The sequence below is a fragment of the Hibiscus syriacus genome, unplaced genomic scaffold (genome assembly GCF_006381635.1).
Source record: "Hibiscus syriacus cultivar Baekdansim isolate YM2019G1 unplaced genomic scaffold, ASM638163v2 tig00110220_pilon, whole genome shotgun sequence".
NCBI classification, from domain to species: Eukaryota; Viridiplantae; Streptophyta; class Magnoliopsida; order Malvales; family Malvaceae; genus Hibiscus; species Hibiscus syriacus.
In genome coordinates this window covers 349,368-369,527 of record NW_024062634.1, presented here as the reverse complement: position 1 = coordinate 369,527, position 20,160 = coordinate 349,368, and the positions used below count along the sequence as shown (strand labels likewise).

At 34.3% G+C, this 20,160-nt stretch overlaps 2 protein-coding genes and 1 pseudogene across 2 annotated transcripts; 1 reads left to right on the top strand and 2 right to left on the bottom strand.

The window, feature by feature from the left end:
- The first annotated feature begins 2,232 nt into the window (after nucleotides 1–2,232).
- LOC120114134 (trifunctional UDP-glucose 4,6-dehydratase/UDP-4-keto-6-deoxy-D-glucose 3,5-epimerase/UDP-4-keto-L-rhamnose-reductase RHM1-like) lies at nucleotides 2,233–5,258 on the top strand. Its single transcript, XM_039135133.1, has 3 exons — nucleotides 2,233–2,358; nucleotides 3,153–4,725; nucleotides 4,812–5,258. Exons 2-3 carry the CDS (start codon nucleotides 3,166–3,168, stop codon nucleotides 5,253–5,255), a joined length of 2,004 nt encoding a protein of 667 aa, XP_038991064.1. The 5' UTR covers nucleotides 2,233–2,358; nucleotides 3,153–3,165; the 3' UTR covers nucleotides 5,256–5,258.
- Nucleotides 5,259–6,078: 820 nt separating this feature from the next.
- Nucleotides 6,079–16,716, bottom strand: LOC120114136. The gene is made up of 4 exons (XM_039135134.1): nucleotides 16,598–16,716; nucleotides 11,562–11,914; nucleotides 11,009–11,197; nucleotides 6,079–6,171 (listed from the first exon to the last, which is right to left on the bottom strand). The coding sequence occupies exons 2-4, from the start codon at nucleotides 11,748–11,750 to the stop codon at nucleotides 6,094–6,096; spliced, it is 456 nt and encodes a 151-aa protein (XP_038991065.1). The 5' UTR covers nucleotides 11,751–11,914; nucleotides 16,598–16,716; the 3' UTR covers nucleotides 6,079–6,093.
- LOC120114135 lies at nucleotides 15,004–16,037 on the bottom strand (annotated as a pseudogene).
- Nucleotides 16,717–20,160: the final 3,444 nt, after the last annotated feature.

The window sequence follows — 20,160 nt, the reverse complement described above, 5'->3', positions numbered from 1 at the left end:
AAACTTATTTTAAATTTTAAAATTTTAATTTTAATTATAAAATTATAGAAAAAATAAATATAAAAATATTAAAAATAAGAATTAAATTACTAAAAAATATATATATATTTTTAACTAGAGTTATTAAAAATGTTATTTTTAAATGATTAAGTCAATTTAGAGACGAAATCTAATGTGAATTTTATTTTATTTAGCAATATAATTATATTTTTATGTTTATACATATAAATTTTAATGTGAGTTTTATTTATTTTTATTTTATAGAGACACATTTTTTATTCATTTAAATATTTAAAATAAATAAATATTATGAATAATAAAAAATCTCAAATATGTGGATTTCATATTTGATTAATTTTATTTTTCTCTTTCATGTTATATTCACTAAAATGCTCTTTTTGTTGTATAATTATTTTTATAATGTTTTTAATTATATATTTTATGATAATTAATACATAAGTTTTAATTTTATAATTTTATAAGAATTTATAATATTTACTTAGTTCAATTTTATAAAAATTAGTCAAATCAAATTAGAAAGATATTTAGAGCCTAAGATAATTAGAGATAAATATATAAAATAAAATTTGTATAGGATAGACAAGTTCATGTTTATATAAATAAAAATTAAATTAAATTCGAGGTAAATTATAATAATATATTTTTAATTTTAATAATTTAATTTTTTTGATATTTTAAAATTTATTTTTTTTGAATAATTTTGTATTTTAAATTAGAAATATTTTTATTTTTTTCTAAAAAAATTAAATAAACCCTTGATTTAAAAAAATAATTTAATCCTCAAACTTGACAAAAAAATAAATTTAATCCATATGCTATATCATCAGTCGCGTCATCAGTCATTGTGGATTGTCATGTCAGTATTATAAAATGTTACATTAACATCGTAACAGTCAACAAAGAAAATAGTTGGTCAAAGGGCCACATTGAGTATGTTTTCTAAGTTTGAGGGTTACAATATATGTAAAAAAAGTAAGATGATCACATTAATTTTCTTTTAAAAGTACGAGGGCCTTACATACCCCTTTGTATTTTTATTGATATGTAATAATTTACTTTATATTCAATTCTATTTAAGAACTCAAATTAATTAAATCATCATTTTTAATTTAATGGATCGATTGAATAATTTTCTGGGTAAAGTACACAAACAATCCTCTAATTACAGAATTATGCATTATTAAGTCTCTTGACCATTTCAAGTTACAAAATGATCTTGCGACTATAGGACAATGCTTTGCTTTGTTGAGTCTCCCATTATTAAAATTTATAAAATGGTTACAAAACTATTCATATATTTCTAACTCGTTATTTTTCGTTAGAAATTGACAGTAGTCTAAGTTGGACTTTAATATATTGACTGAGATATGATAAAATCTGATCCCATAATTTCAAATGACTATCATATCTCAGTCAACATGTTAATGTTCAACTCATACTACAGTCAATTTTTAATGAAAAAATGACGAGTTTGAAACATATAAATAATTGGGTGACTATTTTGTAACTTTTAGTAATCGAAAGACTTAATAAAGAAACAACTTATAATCAGAAAATCATTTTATAACTTTTAATAGTCGAATGACTCAACAAATCAACAGTATATAATCAAGGAATTATTCATGTACTTTAACCATTTTTTTAAACATCGATCTAATACAGTTTTGATAACTGAATAAAATCCTATACCATACAACTAAGCTTATTACAGAGATGTCAAGGTCATTCTCTAAAGTTTCTATATAAAAAAAGTTATTTCATAATAAAATAATCTTAATTAGTAAAAACAATTAGGAAAACTTATTCAAATCAGGCAATAATTACAATTAAAAAATATTCATTGCAAGCAGGAAGTTGACCAAAATCCAATTAAAGAAATAAATCTTCATAAACATGAAAAAAAAATCTAAATTTATTTGAAAAAAGAGGAAATTCTTTGTCCAGATCCATTTAAAATAAACAAATTCAAGCATTATTTAATTTGACGAATTAATTCCTAATTAAGTCAACAATTAACAGCACCATCTTCATCAAAATCGTATTGGCCAGCTCTCAAAATCTTAACTTTTTTCATTCCACAACTATTACTTTATTGTCCACACAAGAAGCATGAGAGCAGTTAATGTATTAACTCACGGGGGTACTTTCGGCATGTAGAATAAATATTCATGGCTCGTCTTTTAACTGTTATTTAGAGCTATATATAGCGTATACGTATACGCGGAGTCTCTGCAATTTCCCTCTTCTTCAAAGCTGTTCCTCTTCCCCTCTGAAACCCTGCTCTAGATTTCTGCGTGTCTTTCTCCATTTGGAGTTTGATTGATTTCTCCTGATATTGTTAGTCAAACTCTCTCTCTCTCTCTCTCTCTCTCTCTCTCTCTCTTGTTTTTGTTTTTCAGTGTGATTTAGTGGAAGATCGAATGTGATCGATGATTGTTTGTATTTCTTTTGAGAAATTTAGTGTTTTTTTTAATGATCCAGGCCATTTTAGGATCTGGGTATCTCTTATTTTTATAATATCTGTTCAGAAATGTGAGAAAATTCCATGTCTTGGTTTGCTCTTTTAGCTGTTACTTTGGCTGCCTTTATCTGCTTATTAATTGTATCCGGATATCTTTCCTGCTAATATATGAATGAAATGAGATTTAAAGAATCTGTTCTTTTTAACATTTGATCTGGAAATTGAGGTGGATCTTGTTGAATTAACGAAATTACGGATCATTTCCTTCTTTGCTTGTAGCTACGAGTGCAAACATCGACTCGAGGATAAAAAAGTGAAATGGAAGCTTTAGATAGTTTGGTGTTCAAGTTTAATTTGATGAGCCAAAGCTAATAAAAAGAACAAAGATAGCGTGATTTGGTTGCATTGAATCGCCTGATCCACCTATTTTGCTGTCAGATCTGGTGGAATATTCTGTGAAGATGAAATTTTGTTAACTCAGGCTGGTGGTAATTTACTGTTTATTTATTTTTCTTTGTTTGCGTTTTATATTTTTAATTGATTATACTAGGTTTGGTCCTTGATTACATGTTTACATTTTGATGTATTTGTTTGTGCAAGTTGCTGGTGTTTTTTATTTGATTTTTCCATACTTCTGATGTTAGCCTGTCCTTTCTTATTTTTTTTGCAGAATTGGTTCCGCAATGGCTAATTATACCCCAAAGAACATCCTCATAACTGGGGCTGCCGGGTTTATTGCCTCGCATGTCGCTAATCGGCTCATACCAAGCTACCCAGACTACAAGATCGTTGTGCTTGACAAGCTTGATTACTGCTCCAACCTGAAAAATCTCCTTCCCTCAAAGTCGTCTGCAAACTTTAAGTTTGTGAAGGGGGATATCGGGAGTGCTGACCTTGTCAACTACCTCCTCATCACCGAGTCTATTGACACAATTATGCACTTTGCAGCCCAAACTCACGTCGATAACTCATTTGGGAACAGCTTTGAGTTTACCAAGAACAATATTTACGGAACTCATGTCCTGCTTGAAGCTTGCAAAGTCACTGGCCAAATCAGGAGGTTCATCCATGTCAGCACAGATGAGGTTTACGGGGAGACAGAAGAGGATGCTGTTGTAGGAAACCATGAGGCTTCCCAACTTCTTCCAACAAATCCATACTCTGCAACAAAAGCAGGTGCTGAAATGCTTGTCATGGCATATGGTAGGTCGTATGGATTACCCGTGATTACAACCCGGGGAAACAATGTTTATGGTCCCAACCAGTTCCCTGAAAAGTTAATCCCGAAGCTTATCCTCTTAGCAATGAGGGGGAAGACTCTTCCGATTCACGGGGATGGTTCTAATGTGAGGAGTTACTTGTACTGTGAGGATGTGGCCGAAGCATTTGAAGTTATTCTTCACAAGGGTGAAGTTGGCCATGTTTATAATATTGGAACAAAGAGGGAGAGGAGAGTGATTGATGTAGCCAAAGATATATGCAAACTTTTTTCAATGGATCCAGACACTAGCATCAAGTTCGTTGAAAACAGACCATTCAATGACCAGAGGTATTTTCTTGATGATCAGAAACTGAAGAACTTGGGTTGGTCTGAGCGAACTGTATGGGAAGATGGGTTGAAGAAGACAATAGAATGGTATACTCAGAATCCAGATTGGTGGGGCGATGTGTCCGGTGCACTGCTTCCACACCCAAGAATGCTGATGATGCCCGGTGGGAGACACTTTGATTGTGAACAGGAAAAGGATTCATTATATGTAACTGGTTCTACTCAGACCCAGATGGTGGTTCCAACCCTCAAAACTAGTAGCTCGCCCCAGAAACCAGCCTTGAAGTTCTTGATCTATGGCCGGACTGGCTGGATTGGAGGACTTCTTGGTCAGTTATGTGAGAAACAAGGTATTCCCTTTGAATATGGAAGAGGGCGCTTGGAAGATCGTTCATCACTTATGGCAGATATTCAGAATATAAAGCCAACCCATGTTTTTAATGCTGCTGGTGTGACTGGTAGGCCCAATGTTGATTGGTGTGAATCTCACAAAACCGAAACAATTCGCACCAATGTGGCTGGAACCTTGACATTGGCAGATGTTTGCAGGGAACATGGACTTTTGATGATGAATTTTGCTACTGGATGTATATTCGAGTATGATGCAGAACATCCTGAGGGCTCTGGCATTGGGTATAAAGAGGACGACAAACCCAATTTCACTGGTTCTTTCTATTCAAAGACCAAGGCTATGGTAACCATGTTGTCCATCTTTAATCTGTTTCATTTTGTCCGCTGGTTTATGTCTTAAGATCACATAAATATTCTCCATTTTTTTAGGTTGAAGAGCTGTTGAAAGAATACGACAATGTCTGCACCCTCAGAGTTCGAATGCCGATCTCATCCGACCTAAACAACCCTCGCAACTTTATCACCAAGATTGCACGCTACAACAAGGTGGTCAACATTCCTAACAGCATGACAGTCTTGGATGAACTTCTGCCCATTTCCATCGAGATGGCTAAAAGGAACTTGAAGGGTATCTGGAACTTCACGAACCCCGGGGTCGTAAGCCACAACGAGATCCTGGAGATGTACAGGGCTTACATTGACCCCAAGTTTCAGTGGGTGAACTTCACATTGGAAGAACAAGCCAAGGTGATAGTTGCCCCTCGAAGCAACAATGAGATGGACGCATCTAAGCTGAAGAAAGAGTTCCCCGATCTGCTATCTATCAAGGAATCACTGGTTAAGTATGTCTTTGAACCCAACAAGAGAAGCTGAGCCTATTAAAAGCAGGTTTCAGGTTTAGAACTAAGCATTGTCCTCTGCTTGCTTTTGCATTTAGTTATTTCCAGGAATATCTTGCCAGTTTCATTCATTTGCTAAAATTGTCTTCTGCCACATTAAATTCTACCACAAACTGTAAGGTATTACAATTAGATATTTCATTATTCATTTTTCCGAAGAAACCTTCTATAGAAACTTCTACAATTTGTCATCTGGAGGGCTTACAGGTGTATTATTTTGGCCTTACATTAGTTGAATATTATGACTTTCAGCACTCATGTTCTAGCCTTCAATAGAGGAAGTTGCATTTCTCTCTTGTTCAAATGAGTGAATTATTTATAAATTTGTTGTCTTTTTTGCTATTATTACAAAATAATGGATAAAAAGGAACATATGTGGTTGTAGAGCATCCCTAGCTGTTTTCAGGTTTTTAAAAGCTTCAGAAGAGCCATATTTAAAATTAAATATAGTAGAAGGAACCTCTAGATTAACAATTCCTAATGATACACAAGTTCTTTGTGGCAAAAGTTAATGAAAATTTAAAATTAAAAGAAATCAAAATTGTGCAAATATAAACATCCTTGTTTTTTTTGGGGGGGGGGGACCCCAAGACGATGCCATAACATGTTATACATTATATGCCTCTATAAATCTGCTAAAGATCTAATCATTCATTGGCTACAGTTAAATGCCATGCAAATCCATTTGAGCCATTTCCTGCATAATTATTCACACTAGGCATCAGAATCAGTAATGGTTCTCAATTCATCCAAGAATTATATTTGTACTGAGGGGAAAAAATATGGCAAAGTTTTCTAGCGTGATATCAGTTCTACTTACGTTTCAAACAGTTTTCAGCTCGCGTTACTGCATCTGTGAGAACATCAATTGTCCAATTCTTCAAGTCCTCCTACATACAATACAAAAATTAGCACGATCTGAAAACCATCAACATCAAGGGTTCTTATGTTCATCCATCAAACAAAATTGAGGACAATAGGGCATGATTTGGAGTTCTTTCCCCCAAAAGTGCAAGATGGATTGGAGGAAGTTGTTCGTGAGCACAATAGGGCATGATTTGGAGTTCTTTCCCCCAAAAGTGCGCGATGGATCTCCGACGGTTCAACCTCCGCCTGAGGTCTTCGAGGCTGGGATTTCAGAGTGGAAACATTCTCTAGTGGGTCAATTCCTTGGGTCACCTCCGAATTTCTCTTCATTGCAACGCACTGTTGACATCTTGTGGAAGAAAGCACTGAAAGGAAATCGGGTTCAGCTTAGTTTGGCAGGTAACAACTTATACATTTTCTCTTTCAATTCGGAAGCTGCTAAAGAATGGGTGTTAGAAAATGGACCTTGGCATTTACATAACAAATCTCTAATTCTTAGGAAATGGGAACCAAATCTGAAAAAATTAAACTTCGATCTTACTAAAATCCCTATTTGGGTACACCTCCATAACGTGCCTTTAGAGCTCTTCTCTCGGACAGGTCTTAGTTATATTGCGAGTGCCATCGGAGTTCCTCTCTCCATGGACTCTGTAACAGCTTCTAAAACAAGATTAGAGTTCGCTAAAATCTGTGTTGAAATAGGATGGAATGATAAAATTCCAGAATATGTGGATGTTGTACTGAATGATGGTTCAATAACTTCTATCCCTGTTGAGATCCCGTGGTTACCTCCGAGCTGTAGGGCTTGTAAAGTCTTTGGGCACAGCGATAAGGGTTGTAAAGAACAATCAAAATCTGCCCAGGCTATTATGCATATATGGAAAAAGAAAGACGTTCTGCAAAATTCTAATGTGGTGGTTCCAACAGTAGGAGGCATTGAGCTCCTACAAGATCCGACTCCCTCTGTGGTAAATGATACTAAGGAACAAAATATTAAGGCAATTAGTTCTGAAACAGAAAACAATATTTCTCCTACCGAGCCACCTGTTTCTGTTGGTAAATATGAAACTATTGTTCCTGAACCTATTGAAATACCAGTGGATGACAAAAAACCAAATCATGAGCCTCCAATTCTTACGCGGGGTAAAGGTAGGCCTGCCAAGGACACTCCAAAATCTGCTCTTACTGGATCAAGGAATCGTTTTGAGCTTTTAAACTCAGCTGAAGATGCCTCGTGTTCTGTTGATGTGCAACATAAGAAAAGAGCCGCTTCTTTAGGAGTTGCTGTGCTTGTCAATGAACTGAAAGCAAAAAAGAAGAATCATTTGGAGAAAGTTAGAAATGTTACAGTGGGTGGTAATGTGAATGCCCCCATCTCTCATTCTCAATGATAATTGGGTTTTGGAATATTAGAGGACTGAATAGCCCTCTAAAGCAAAACAATGTTCTTAAGAGAGCTACTCTTACTAATGTTGATGTTTTTTGCCTTTTGGAAACTAGAGTTAAACTTAGTAAATCTAAATGTATCCTTGACAGTAAGTTTGAGCAATGGAATGTTTGCACTAACTATGATTTTGCTGAAAATGGAAGGATTTGGACCCTTTGGAAGAAAAGCTTGGATTTCACTGTTATCAATACTACGGACCAATGCATCTCTATTAAAGGACTCTTCCTTGGTGTTCCTATGGTCATCACAGCAGTTTATGGCAGAAATGATGGCAATTTAAGAAGACAACTTTGGCACCACCTTTATGATTTGAATAGACAATTTAGCAACCTTCCTTGGATTTTGGGAGGTGATTTCAATATTATTTTAAACTCTAATGAAACCTCAAATTCCGACTTGTTGGGACCTTTTTTGAATGCTGATATGAAGGAATTCCAAGATGTTGTCTTTGATCTAGAGCTATCTGATCATCCTTTTTTTGGCCCTACCTTCACGTGGAGCAATAAACAACAAGATTCTTACCTTGCGAAGAAGCTTGACAGGGTCCTTGTCAACACTGAGTGGTTCAACTCCTTTCGAAATTCTCATGTGGAATTCCTTGCCCCTGGAATTTCTGACCACTGTTTGGCATTGGCTTGGCTCACTAAAGAGGTTCCTGCTAACCATCCAAAGCCATTTAAATTCTTTAATTTATGTGATGAGGCAGTCTTGGCAAAATGACTCACAAGGCAGCCCTATACAAACCCTGTTCTTCAAACTAAAGCATCTCAAAGCTAGTTTGAAATCTCTTAACCATCACTTTTATGGTGACTTATCAGCCCGAGTTAAGCATAAAAAGGTTGAGTTGGAACATCAACAACTAAAAACTTTAAGAGGAGATGCTACCATACACCAAGAGCTTCAATTACAAAGAGAGCTTCGACTCCTTGAAGAGGCTGAAAATTTATTTTTAAAACAAAAGGCCAAAGTTCAATGGCTCAAAGAAGGAGACAAATGCACCAAATTTTTCCATTCGGATGTGGCTTCTAAGAACAAGAGGGACACTATTAGAGTCCTTGTTGATGATCATGGAAACAAAATTGAATCCTTCGATGACATGGCTAAAGAAGTGATGAGTTTTTTTACTAAGTTGATTGGGACTGCGGATCCAGGAGTCAAAGATTGTGACCCCAACATTTTAAAACATTTGCTACAATTCTCTTTGCCTAATGATGCTTCCAATGCTCTTGTCAAGGAACTTACAAAGGATGAAATTAAAGAGGCTTTTTTCAGTCAAGGTAATGATAAAGCACCAGGACCAGATGGCTACACTCCCTATTTTTTCAAGATTACCTGGTCTATTATTGAAAATGATGTGGTGGCTGCTATTACTCAATTCTTCCAGGAATCTTTCATGTTACATGCTTTCAATGCAACAAGTATTACTCTGGTGCCTAAAGTTCCAAATCCAAGCAAAGTGAAGGATTTCAGACCTATTTCATGCTGTTCAGTGGTTTATAAAGCTATTTCTAAGATTTTGGTTAAAAGATTGACAAATCTTTTACCAGAAATTATTACCCTTAATCAAAAAGCATTTGTAAAAGGAAGGAACATTGTAGATAACACCCTCCTGGCACAATAACTTGTAAAGGGCTATGGTAGAAAATCTATTTCCCCACGATGTTCATTGAAAATCGACCTTCATAAAGCTTTTGACTCGCTACATTGGGGCTTTATTTCTGCTGTCCTGACTGCTATTGAACTCCCTAGAGCTTTCATTAACTGGATTGCAGCTTGTTTCTCTGCCGCTCGTTATTCCATTTCATTTAATGGAACCTTAATTGGTTACTTCAAAGGTACAAGAGGTCTCAGACAAGGTGACCCTATTTCACCTCTCTTATTTGTCCTTTCCATGAACGTACTCTCTAAATTACTTAACAAGGCTGCTCAAAGAGGATTATTTGGTTATCACCCTCGTTGTAAAAAAATTGAGTTAACTCATCTTAACTTTGCTGATGACTTACTTATTTTCTGCAAAGGAAATGTGGAGTCTGTTGTGGGTGTTATTAGTGTTTTAGAGCAGTTTTATGAAATTTCTAGTCTCAAACTAAATGCTCACAAATGTGAATTCTTTGCTGCTGGAATTTCACCAAGTAAATCTGATGAAATAAAAAGATTTACTGGTTTTAACCAAGGTTGCTTGCCAGTTAGATATTTGGGTGTTCCCTTGGTATCGAGGAAGCTTTCAGATAAAGATTGTGTGGCTCTTATTGACAACATCAGGGATCGTTTACACAAGTGGTCTAGAAGACATTTGAGCTATGCTGGTAGATTAGAACTTATTAAATCTGTTCTGTTGAGCATTACAAATTTCTGGTGCAGACAGCTTATTCTGCCACAATCTGTGCTTAGCCGAGTTGAGCAGCTATGTTCGCGTTTTTTCTAGAAAGGCTCGGACAAGTCTGCTACTGGTGCGAGAGTAAGTTGGGAAAAGCTTTGCCTCCTTAAATCTGAAGGAGGGCTTGGACTTAAGGACATCAAATCTTGGAATAATGCTTGTATGATGCATTTGATCCGAAATTTACTAGCGGGTGAAGGTTCCTTGTGGATTGCCTGGATAAAAAATTATGCAATCAAGGATTCTGATTTTTGGAACATGAACGATTCTATTAATAATACTTGGAGCTTTCGACGCTTACTTAGAATGAGACTCCAAGCTTTCCATGTGCTAACATCTGGTGTGCAGAAAATTAAGGATTTTTGGCTAATGATTCGAAACAAAGGGGCAAAAGTGGTGTGGCACAAACTGATCTGGTTCCCTCTCCATATTCCTAAGTTTAGTATTATTGCATGGATGGCCTTATTAGACAGACTCCCAACTAAAGACAGACTGAAACGTTTTGGGTTTGATATCGATGACAAATGTGTGCTTTGTAATGACTCGATGGAAACTAGAGATCATTTATTCATTCAATGTCCTCTGGCTATTTCTCTATGGGATGCGGTTATCATCCTCAATGGCATGCGAAGGACATCACGCACATGGGGAAATCACTTAGCTTGGGCTTGTGATGCTTGGAAAGGTAGATCCTTGCTCACTACAATTTTGAAATTAGCTTGGACAACATTTATTTACACTGTTTGGGAGGAGAGGAACAAGAGGCTATTCCAGGGATGCTCACGGAATTTTGAAGCATTACTCCATGCTGTAAAACACACTGTTGCTATCCAACTAAGGGGTAGAAGAATTAATAGGAATGATAGTGTTAATACTATGCTTTGTAATCATTAGGGTATTGAATAGCTGATATTTTGTTCTGCTGTAAGTAGATACTGTTTGTATTATTGAACAATCTGTTTTTATACAGATCTTTGGGTAATAAAATCGAATTATCCAAAAAAAAAAAATTTTGAGTACCAGATATGTGGCTTACCATATGCAATGGCTCTCCGGTTCTTATTTTTGCATTTGGACGAGCAAGCTTGGATTCAAAAGGAGTTCTTGGTCTGACTTCTCTGATTTCTTCCCACTCCTCACGAGTAAGCATCCTGACCGTGCCTTGACCAGGAGGAGCATTCTTTATCTTTCGCTCGATCATTTCCTGGGACTTCGATTCATCATTCTGTCAATGGACAAAATATCAGTATAAAAATATCCGCATTCATTCGTAAATACTAAACAAGAGCACTCGATGAGACATGCAACTGTCAGAAGCCGATTCATAAAGCCTCAAAAACAGAAAAATTACTATAAACTGTTTGACCTATCAACCAATAAGAATAAACTTCCAGAATAAATGCTTTTAGCAGTGATTATTTTACTCTAAATTGCATTATCCATAGATGACAATATAAGATGCTGAGCTTTGTACACTCAAGGCAGCCTGAAAATCCGTGTAGTTTCTCAAATAGATCAGCTAGAAGCAATCATCAAACTTTGTAACTGAAGGAGCATTCTCGGTAAAAACAGAGATTGAGAAAACAAACCATCATGAGCAGCTTCGCAAACAATGCAATTCCAGCTACAGCAAGAACCATCAGCAGCGTTGCCGTATCTAGAAAGGATCTCGATTCGGGAACCTCCACAAACAATTGATCCTTCTTGGGATTCCTTCTTTTCCTTGCCCTCTGAATTTCAGCGATCTTTATCTTCAAGGTTTGACCAAACCTATTCATGTTACCTAGAAAACGATATAATATACTTACCTAACAAGTTTATGAATTAAAACAAAAAACACTCCAAAAGCTTAAACCACAAATAAAAAAGCAATTTAAAATAGAATAACAGAAGCTCTCAACACATTGCCTAGGAAAATTAACCTTCTGTCAGTAAAAACCACCTGCAATTAAAAAAGAAAGAAAATTTCAAATTCAATGTTTCAGTTGTAATCAAATTAAAAGAACCCCTTACAACATAGAATTACAATCTCTCCAGATATATCCTGAAAGGAACAGTTTTTTTCATTAATTCCTTCCAACAGGTGTAGTGCGAGAAAGGCACCTACCATTCTACCAAGCTTATAAACTGATTGTAAAGTTACAAAATCAATTTACACCAAACTATTAGGAGCAATGTAACCACTCAGACTGATACAGTTAACCTAATCCGATCTGGGGTGTCACATTAGGGCCACCGGAGTGACCCACCGTAAAAATAACGAAAAATTTAACTTTTATCAAAACATGTAAATCATAAAATAATTTATCAGTATTCATAAATAAAATAGATTTTCAGACTCTTATATAAAACAAAATATAATTACAAGTCCTCAAATCACATGTACCATACTCTGCAAGCATCGCCGAAAGAACTCCCTTACTGATGTAGATACAGATAAACATATATTTCCTTATTGGTTCAGACATATACATATTTTTAGGCTAAGCTAAGGTTCCACTGATATCTCAGGTAGTAACAGATAGTAAATTTTCAATTCAAAGGAAAATATTTCGGATGTCTGGGTTTAGGAGATTAGAATAGGTGATCTAGCGTGTTCCCATAAAACCAGTGAAAAGATATAGATCTTTTTAAAACATATTTTTAAAATTAAAAAACCATAGTGATTCCTCCAACCAAACACGTCCATAATGTGTAGGTTCCCCAGAACCATACAACCCCGTCATGTCCAAGAAGGCCCTGAGCACAAAGCCGAGGAGCCTGCAAGTATTCTTCCTCCAACAATACCCCCAAATAAAACATTTTTCGTCCGTAAATGGATATATCAAAACATAATTCAAGTCAGATATCAGAACAAAATCCAGGTCATGTATAAGAATAGAATCCATGTCAGGTATCATAACAGAATTCAAATCGGAAATCAGATAAAATATTCATGTGATTAGGGAACACACTAGAATTTTCAGATATTATTTAGAGATATTGGATAATCATATTGGGTAGAGAAATATAGATCTTCAGTATACCGATAGAATGTTGAAATTTAGAATCAATATAGGAAGAGTTCATTAACTGACGGAATCATCAATTATTCAGAATGTGATTTGAGCTGATAAGGAAGAAATGAAGGTTCATGACATTTACAGTTTGTGCCGATCTATCGGATTATCGAAACAACTCAAGTTGAACAACTCCCATAACTAATGTCTGTTAACTGGTCCATTCGTTGCCCTTCTAGGTATTCACTCTTTAATACCAACAATTCTTGTCCATAAACCATCTTCTGAGTCATCAATGAATGGATCTTAAGGAGACGATCATATATTATAATGGCCTTTATTTCATTTCCATGTTTCAACTATATCAGGAATTGCCAACGTACTTATTTATGGTTCACAACCCATAGGGATGATACATTATGTAAGTTCATCAGAGTTTCAAGATTTATCACAATCACTTACTTAATCCTCAGTCATTGAGGTTACTTAGTTTATTTAGTAGTCCAGTTACATCAGAGTTTTTCCAGAGTAATTCGAACGTTTCTGAATTTCGGATACATATTGTACTTTCGTTCAATTCAATTTGGTATTTGTGGTTGATCTGTCTAATGAATATCCACTTCTTAGTACCGAATGCTATCTAGAGTTGAGCTGAGCTGAGTACTTATATAATTATCATCGATCCAAACTTGAGGAGATGAACAAGCATTCAAGTGGTACCTATGCCATTCAGGTACTGATATAGCACTAGCGTTTGTTAACCGACTTAAGTTGTGTTCTATAACTTTTAAGAGCAGTACAACATCCTTGTTTATTTATATTTCTTAATTAATCCAAGACAATTACTTATTCTTGAACATAAGGGTATTTTGGTCATTTTAATACTCAATGTTATTCCGAACATTTTCAAAGCTTGAGGATTCAATTATTCCTGGGCTTGGTGATATTCTTAGGTCATTTCTATTCCAGGGGTATTTTAGTCATTTTACAGATTCAAGTTATTTAAATCTTTTCCTTCCGTTTGGTCTTATTATTTAATTCAAACTTATTATTTACTTCAGTCCTTTCGAATAATTCTGACAAAAGAACCCCATCGATAAATTATTCTTCAGGTATTTACTCATAACTCGGAGATTTTCAGGTCAAATGCCTTCTCAGATTTTACAAACGGAATATTAGAAATTTTCTGTACAAATACAAGATCTTAACAATTAAATATGTAATTTATCGATTTAAGTACGAATCCTTAGGGTACTTTCTCATTCAGGGTCAACTCAGACTATTTTTACCCCTCAAGGGTATTTTCGTAATTTCTTAACTAGGTAATTTCGATATTAAAACTCTTAACAATGATAAATAGAATTTAGAGATCCTAGGGTTAATTGTTTTTCCGAATAATCTCTGAACTTGAAATTATTCCTTATAAAACTTCTAATTCCTTGTACAAGTCATCCGAATTTTTATTCAGTTACCTACTTTTTACCGCATTCGTATCAAGTGTAGAAACTAATTAACTACTCAGATAAGACCAAACATTTCTTTATTCATGCATTTACCAATATCGACATGTTCCATAAAGCATAAAGAGGTAATAATGTATTACCTCGATTTTTATGCCATACTGATCGACCATTTAAACTCTCTTCGAACGCCTCGATCTTGAAATCAACTTCCAATAATTCCTCAGATACATATAAACATAAATTTCATTAAAAATAGAGCTTAATTGCGAAAAACAGATCGAATCAGGTGATTAATCAGTGAAAAACAACTTACCGGGTTCGAATTTGACGAAACGGACTTAGGAATCGGACTCAGGATATCAACAAAACCCAAAATATTACTCTTGAAATCCAGCTCACCAACTTGATTTCTAGCTTCCAATCTTTTTCTAACGAACACAAACAATCTATTGTACAAATACGACTTCAAATAATTTTCTTCAGCATAAAAATAACTTATTAAAAATCATTTATGTAATAGAGGGACATAACTGACAAAATTAAGAACTCAAAAGGCCAATTTAATACTTAGCTACCAAGGCAAGTGACCAAAATAATCTTATTCAAACCATTAGACAACATTCATAATTATATAAAAATAGTAGACAAGGTTGAATTCTCACTAAACTTGGATGACTCCTGCTGTGATTTACTCTTCATCACGTGCATTGAACCATTCCACCATTTCTTTTTTTCATTCCTTTACTTAATATTTAAAGGTTCAAGCCGTATTCAGCAGATGAACAAGGGAGCCTGGTCGATAGGTATTTGAACGCCGACGACCACCACATCAACCGTCGTCACTGGTCGTCGTCCGAGAACCAACATACATGGTTCGAATAGCCTCAAACTCCTCATCACTTGTAGTATTCCGCTGTTCATCTCCATCACCGCTTACTCTCACCAAATCCCGTTTCCCCATCTCGACGAGTTGCCTATACACCTCATGGTCGAGCTTAACAGAGTTAAGGAAAGCAAATGAAACGCAAGAATTCTCTTTAGGAGGCATGAAATCTTCTATATTCATCAGTTCTGGCTCGTACGAAGAAAACCCAGGAATTAAATCCATCAAATCTGTCGGTTTCAAGTCAAAACCGAAGAGCGAAGCAAGTTGAATCACGGAAGGACGATCTGGGAAGCCTTCAACCGGAGAACGCTGGTGCATAACTGAACCACAACAGTCGCTGGCGTTACGTGAATTCCGATCACAGTCGTGGAAAAGCATAAGATTATCATCAGAGCAGAGAAAAGAAGCCGGTTTGGCTTTGCAACCGTCACAGATCTGCGAACGAACGTGCTTGAGAGAGAGGGCATTGGCGGAGTGGACTTATTGGTCACAGAACAAACAGAGACTTGCGGAGTCGGCGCTGTAATACAGAACTGCAGGTTTTGAGTTGCAGAAGTGACATAAGAACAGCATGGATCTTCTTGGTTTTGATATAGCCTTAGTTTTCATTCTTGGGTGTGCCTCAGATTGATAACACTCGCTCGATTGCAGCTGAAATGAAATTATTGACATCTCGGTTTGTTGATTACTCACGCTCGAGCCGCTACTCGCTTTCCCATACGCTCATTGTCTTTATCAGAGAGTGTAGGCAACTCAATACGAATTCGAGAGGCATGCAAAGTAAACAACGCACCAGTTAACGTTGCAACATTCTTTATCACACAAACCACATCATTTCCATTATTTTATTTTTCTTTTGTCAACAAATCCAGCAGTGAATCAACAAGCAGGAATTAATATAACATTTCTTCTAAGCCGGAAAGCAATGGATTCCAACCTTGTCTGCAACACCATTATCCTTACTTAAAAAAATATATCTCTTATCGAGTGACCCTCAATTTGTTTAATAATATAATAGTATGATAACACAATTATTTGTCAATCAAACTTTATATCATTTCACATATTTTAAACTGAAAGAAATCTAACCTCATATTAAGGTGTGACAAGCAAAGAAAATGGCGTTCGGTCGAGAATCAATAGAGTAAATTTGAGTAAAGGTTGATTGTTTCCATTCTTCGGAAGCAATATAGGAAAAAAAAAACGCAGTAATACGAAGCTTAGCTAATGAATTGAACAGTTAAATTTCAATGCATTTGCTAAGAAAGGGAGATTACCTGCAGCAACTGGGGATCGTAGCAAGCTGAAGCTTGAATTTTTTTCGCAGAAGGCTCGAGAGGCTTTTGAGACAACTGAGAAAATGAAATGAGGAAGATTAGCCCATGAGGCCCAACAACATTGGGTATAGATTTTTTTTTTGCTTTCAATTATTTATTACTATTATTTTGATTCAGCAATAAATAAAAATATTTCATATGAGTAATTTTTAAGGGCTAGTATTTGATACATCCAAAATGTAATCCCCAAATCCTAAAACCCTAAATATTAAATTTTAAATCCTAAAAGTATAATTCTTAATCCCTAAACCTTACATTCTTCTTTATAAAAACATAAACTCTTAAATATCACATCATTCATTAAACTTTATTTGTCAAGTTATTTAACTTCATCGATAATTAAGATAATTTGTGTATTGATTTCATTCAAATAAAATCAATTTTTTTTTATTTTAGATAAATAATCATTATAATATTGACATGATTTTTGTATTAATTTGATTCAAATAAAATTCATTTTATTACTTTCATTTTAATTAAATTATTATTATTTTACTTTTTTAGTGATTTATGCAAAGGATCATATTATTATTTTACTTTTTTAGTGATATATACAAAGGATCAGGCCCGAACAATCATATATTTTCTAGTTAGCACGAACCGAACGATCTCGATGGTAAATGAATTGTTGTTATTTCTTGAGATTCTGGGTTCGAATACAAAAAATGCCAGAAGCGTCTACGATCAATGTCAAATGATTGAAAATTATCTTTGAACATATGTTATAATGTCTTATTCTTATCCCTGATTAATCAAAAACAAATTATCCGACTAACGATCTTGTTTGAATTTTTTCTCCAAAGCTTATTGTGTTAATTTTTTTAATAATGCATATAAATTTCAATGTAATTAATTAATTAATTAATTGTACGTAGATGGGCATAGTGCTAGTAATACAAGTCAAAGTCTTCCACTACGTACTCTGTATCTATATGTAGATGTGTATCCACCTTTAATACAATAGGCCATGCATAGATAAAACCAAAATTTTGTCGCTAAATAGTGTTTTCCTTTATGATATATAAGTTTTCAGCGCTTTTGTATCTTTTGCAATATCTTTATGATATGAATGTTTATTACATAAACAGGGCCGGTCCAATGAGTTTTAATGCTCTGGACGAGATAATAATTTTATGCCCCTATACTTGTACTGTATACTAAACAAAATATAAATAAATTTTTTAAAACAAAAATGTAATAGAAATTATAATCAAACAATATCAATATTAATACAAACCAAAACCTACAAGGCTACAAATATCACCTAAAACGATGCATTCGTGCATTTTTTCCCCGGAAAAAATACAGCTCAACTTAGTGACTTTGAAAGTAATTTCTGCTTCCAACTTCCCCCAAGAACTAAGTTTCAGATGATTAAAAGAAAACAGAGTTCTCCTACTCACCCCCACCCACCCCAAATGATTCTGTTGAAAAATTAAATTAAGGCAAATATCTCTTCACTTCATACATTAAAACCAAAAACTTATACAGGAATTACCATGCCAAATTTTCAAATACAAAGACACGTGAGAAATCAAGACTATAAAATTACAACAATACAATGTATACAAGTATAATACTCGATTCACAAACAAAGTAAGTAAGCCATCACTGAAATCGCGTAAGAAAAGCTTAGCCATAATAAACTAAGGATCGGTGTACCTGACAATGCATACAATTTTTTACCCAAATAATACAATGATAAAAGGAACAAGAGATGGAGAATAAACATTCATGACCATCGCCAATATAAACCCAACTATGCAAACAATGAAACAATACAAATTATCATCAATAAAGCACAAGAGCAATCACATGCCAACTCACTACTGTTTAAGCTCAGGAAATCCAAACAAAGTGAGATAACACACAGGGGTGGAAAATACCTATAAATTGGAAAATAATTCAAAATGTCTACAACAAATGTTGTTAAACGGATGTGACAATCAACAAGACAGTTGTGGAGTAATTAAATTCCATGTTCAAAGAAATAGATAATTGCATCATCCAAAGCAGCGTTTAAACTTCTACTAAATGTCAGATAATTTGCTAACTGACTACTTTTACATTGATTTCTAAAACTCCACCCAGCAAGCATAAAGCTGCTTGTTAGGGTTTTATTGTTTTAAAACCCGACAATTGTATGTATGTGATCGAATGTGACATAAATAAGCAAAATCTAAACTCAAATGTCATTCTTTACCTTTGTTTTCATAAAGCTTCTTTTTTACCCTTTTATTAAGTTTACATAGTTAAATTAAACTAGAGCATAAATCATTCAATTTATTTTTATACTTATTCATTTGGAGATTTTTTTTGTCACCAAAAGTATATCTAATATTCAAATCTTTTTTAGTATTTTCCAAGTTATCAAACACCTAAATTACACAATTTTGAAGCTTGCTACTTTCTCGGCACCTCAATAAAGAAAGTGAAGAGATATTACAAACGAAGAAGGGGAAGGGGAAAGCAAAAAAACAAAAGGAAAGTTCTTCAAACCCTAGAAATCACCATTTTACCACAAATATAGCACAAACAGTCGTATAAGCATGTATATAAATAAGATAGACATATGAGTAGCAGAAAATTCGCACCTTGCTTGGATTTCTTGAAGCCGCCATTGCCGTTCAAGGAAGCCTCAGACCTCACTCTCTTGACCGCCAAAGTACATTCGGTGAGCAACGAGATCTAAGCGGAAGAAAAGGAAAGTGGGAGAAAATGGGAAGCTAGGGTTGGGAGAAGATGAAAAAGCACGAGTGAGAGGGTAACAAAAAGGGTCAAAAAGAAACTAGAGTCAAAAACATAAATTGATGCCCCTACATGCTGCCTTGGGCCATCGCCCATCTGGCACATGTATTGGGTCGGCCCTGTTCATAAATTTATATTTGTTATACATTTTCCACATATAAAAAATATGCCTATATATACAATTTTAAATATATTCAATTTTCTGTATTTTATATAATATCGATCATGATAACTATTGTAATTAAATTTGATTAATTTTTGGGTAAAGTACACAAAAGATCCTTTGTCTATAGAGTACTGTTTTATTAAGGGCACCTCCAACGCTGCTCTAGTTAGGAGAATATCTCAGAGATAGTATTTTTCTCCAGCCCATCGCCAAAAACGATCTTTATTGTGGTAATGTGCTACCATTTCTTTTTCTTTTTCTTTTTTGTAATTGTTTTGATTTTTTTTAAATTCAAGTAGATTAAATTGCAAGATATATAAATAAAATACATTGAAATTAGATAAATAAACATATTATTTTTTTTGTAATTTTTCTGATTTTTTAAATTCAAGTAGATTAAATTGCAAGATAGATAAAAATACATTGAAATTAGATAAATAAACATACTAATTTTTTTTTGTAATTTTTTCTGTTTTTTTAAATTTTTCTGATTTTTTAAAATTCAAGTAGATTAAATTACAAGATATATAAAAATACATTGAAATTAGATAAATAAACATATTAATTTTTTAAAACATAAAAACTACAA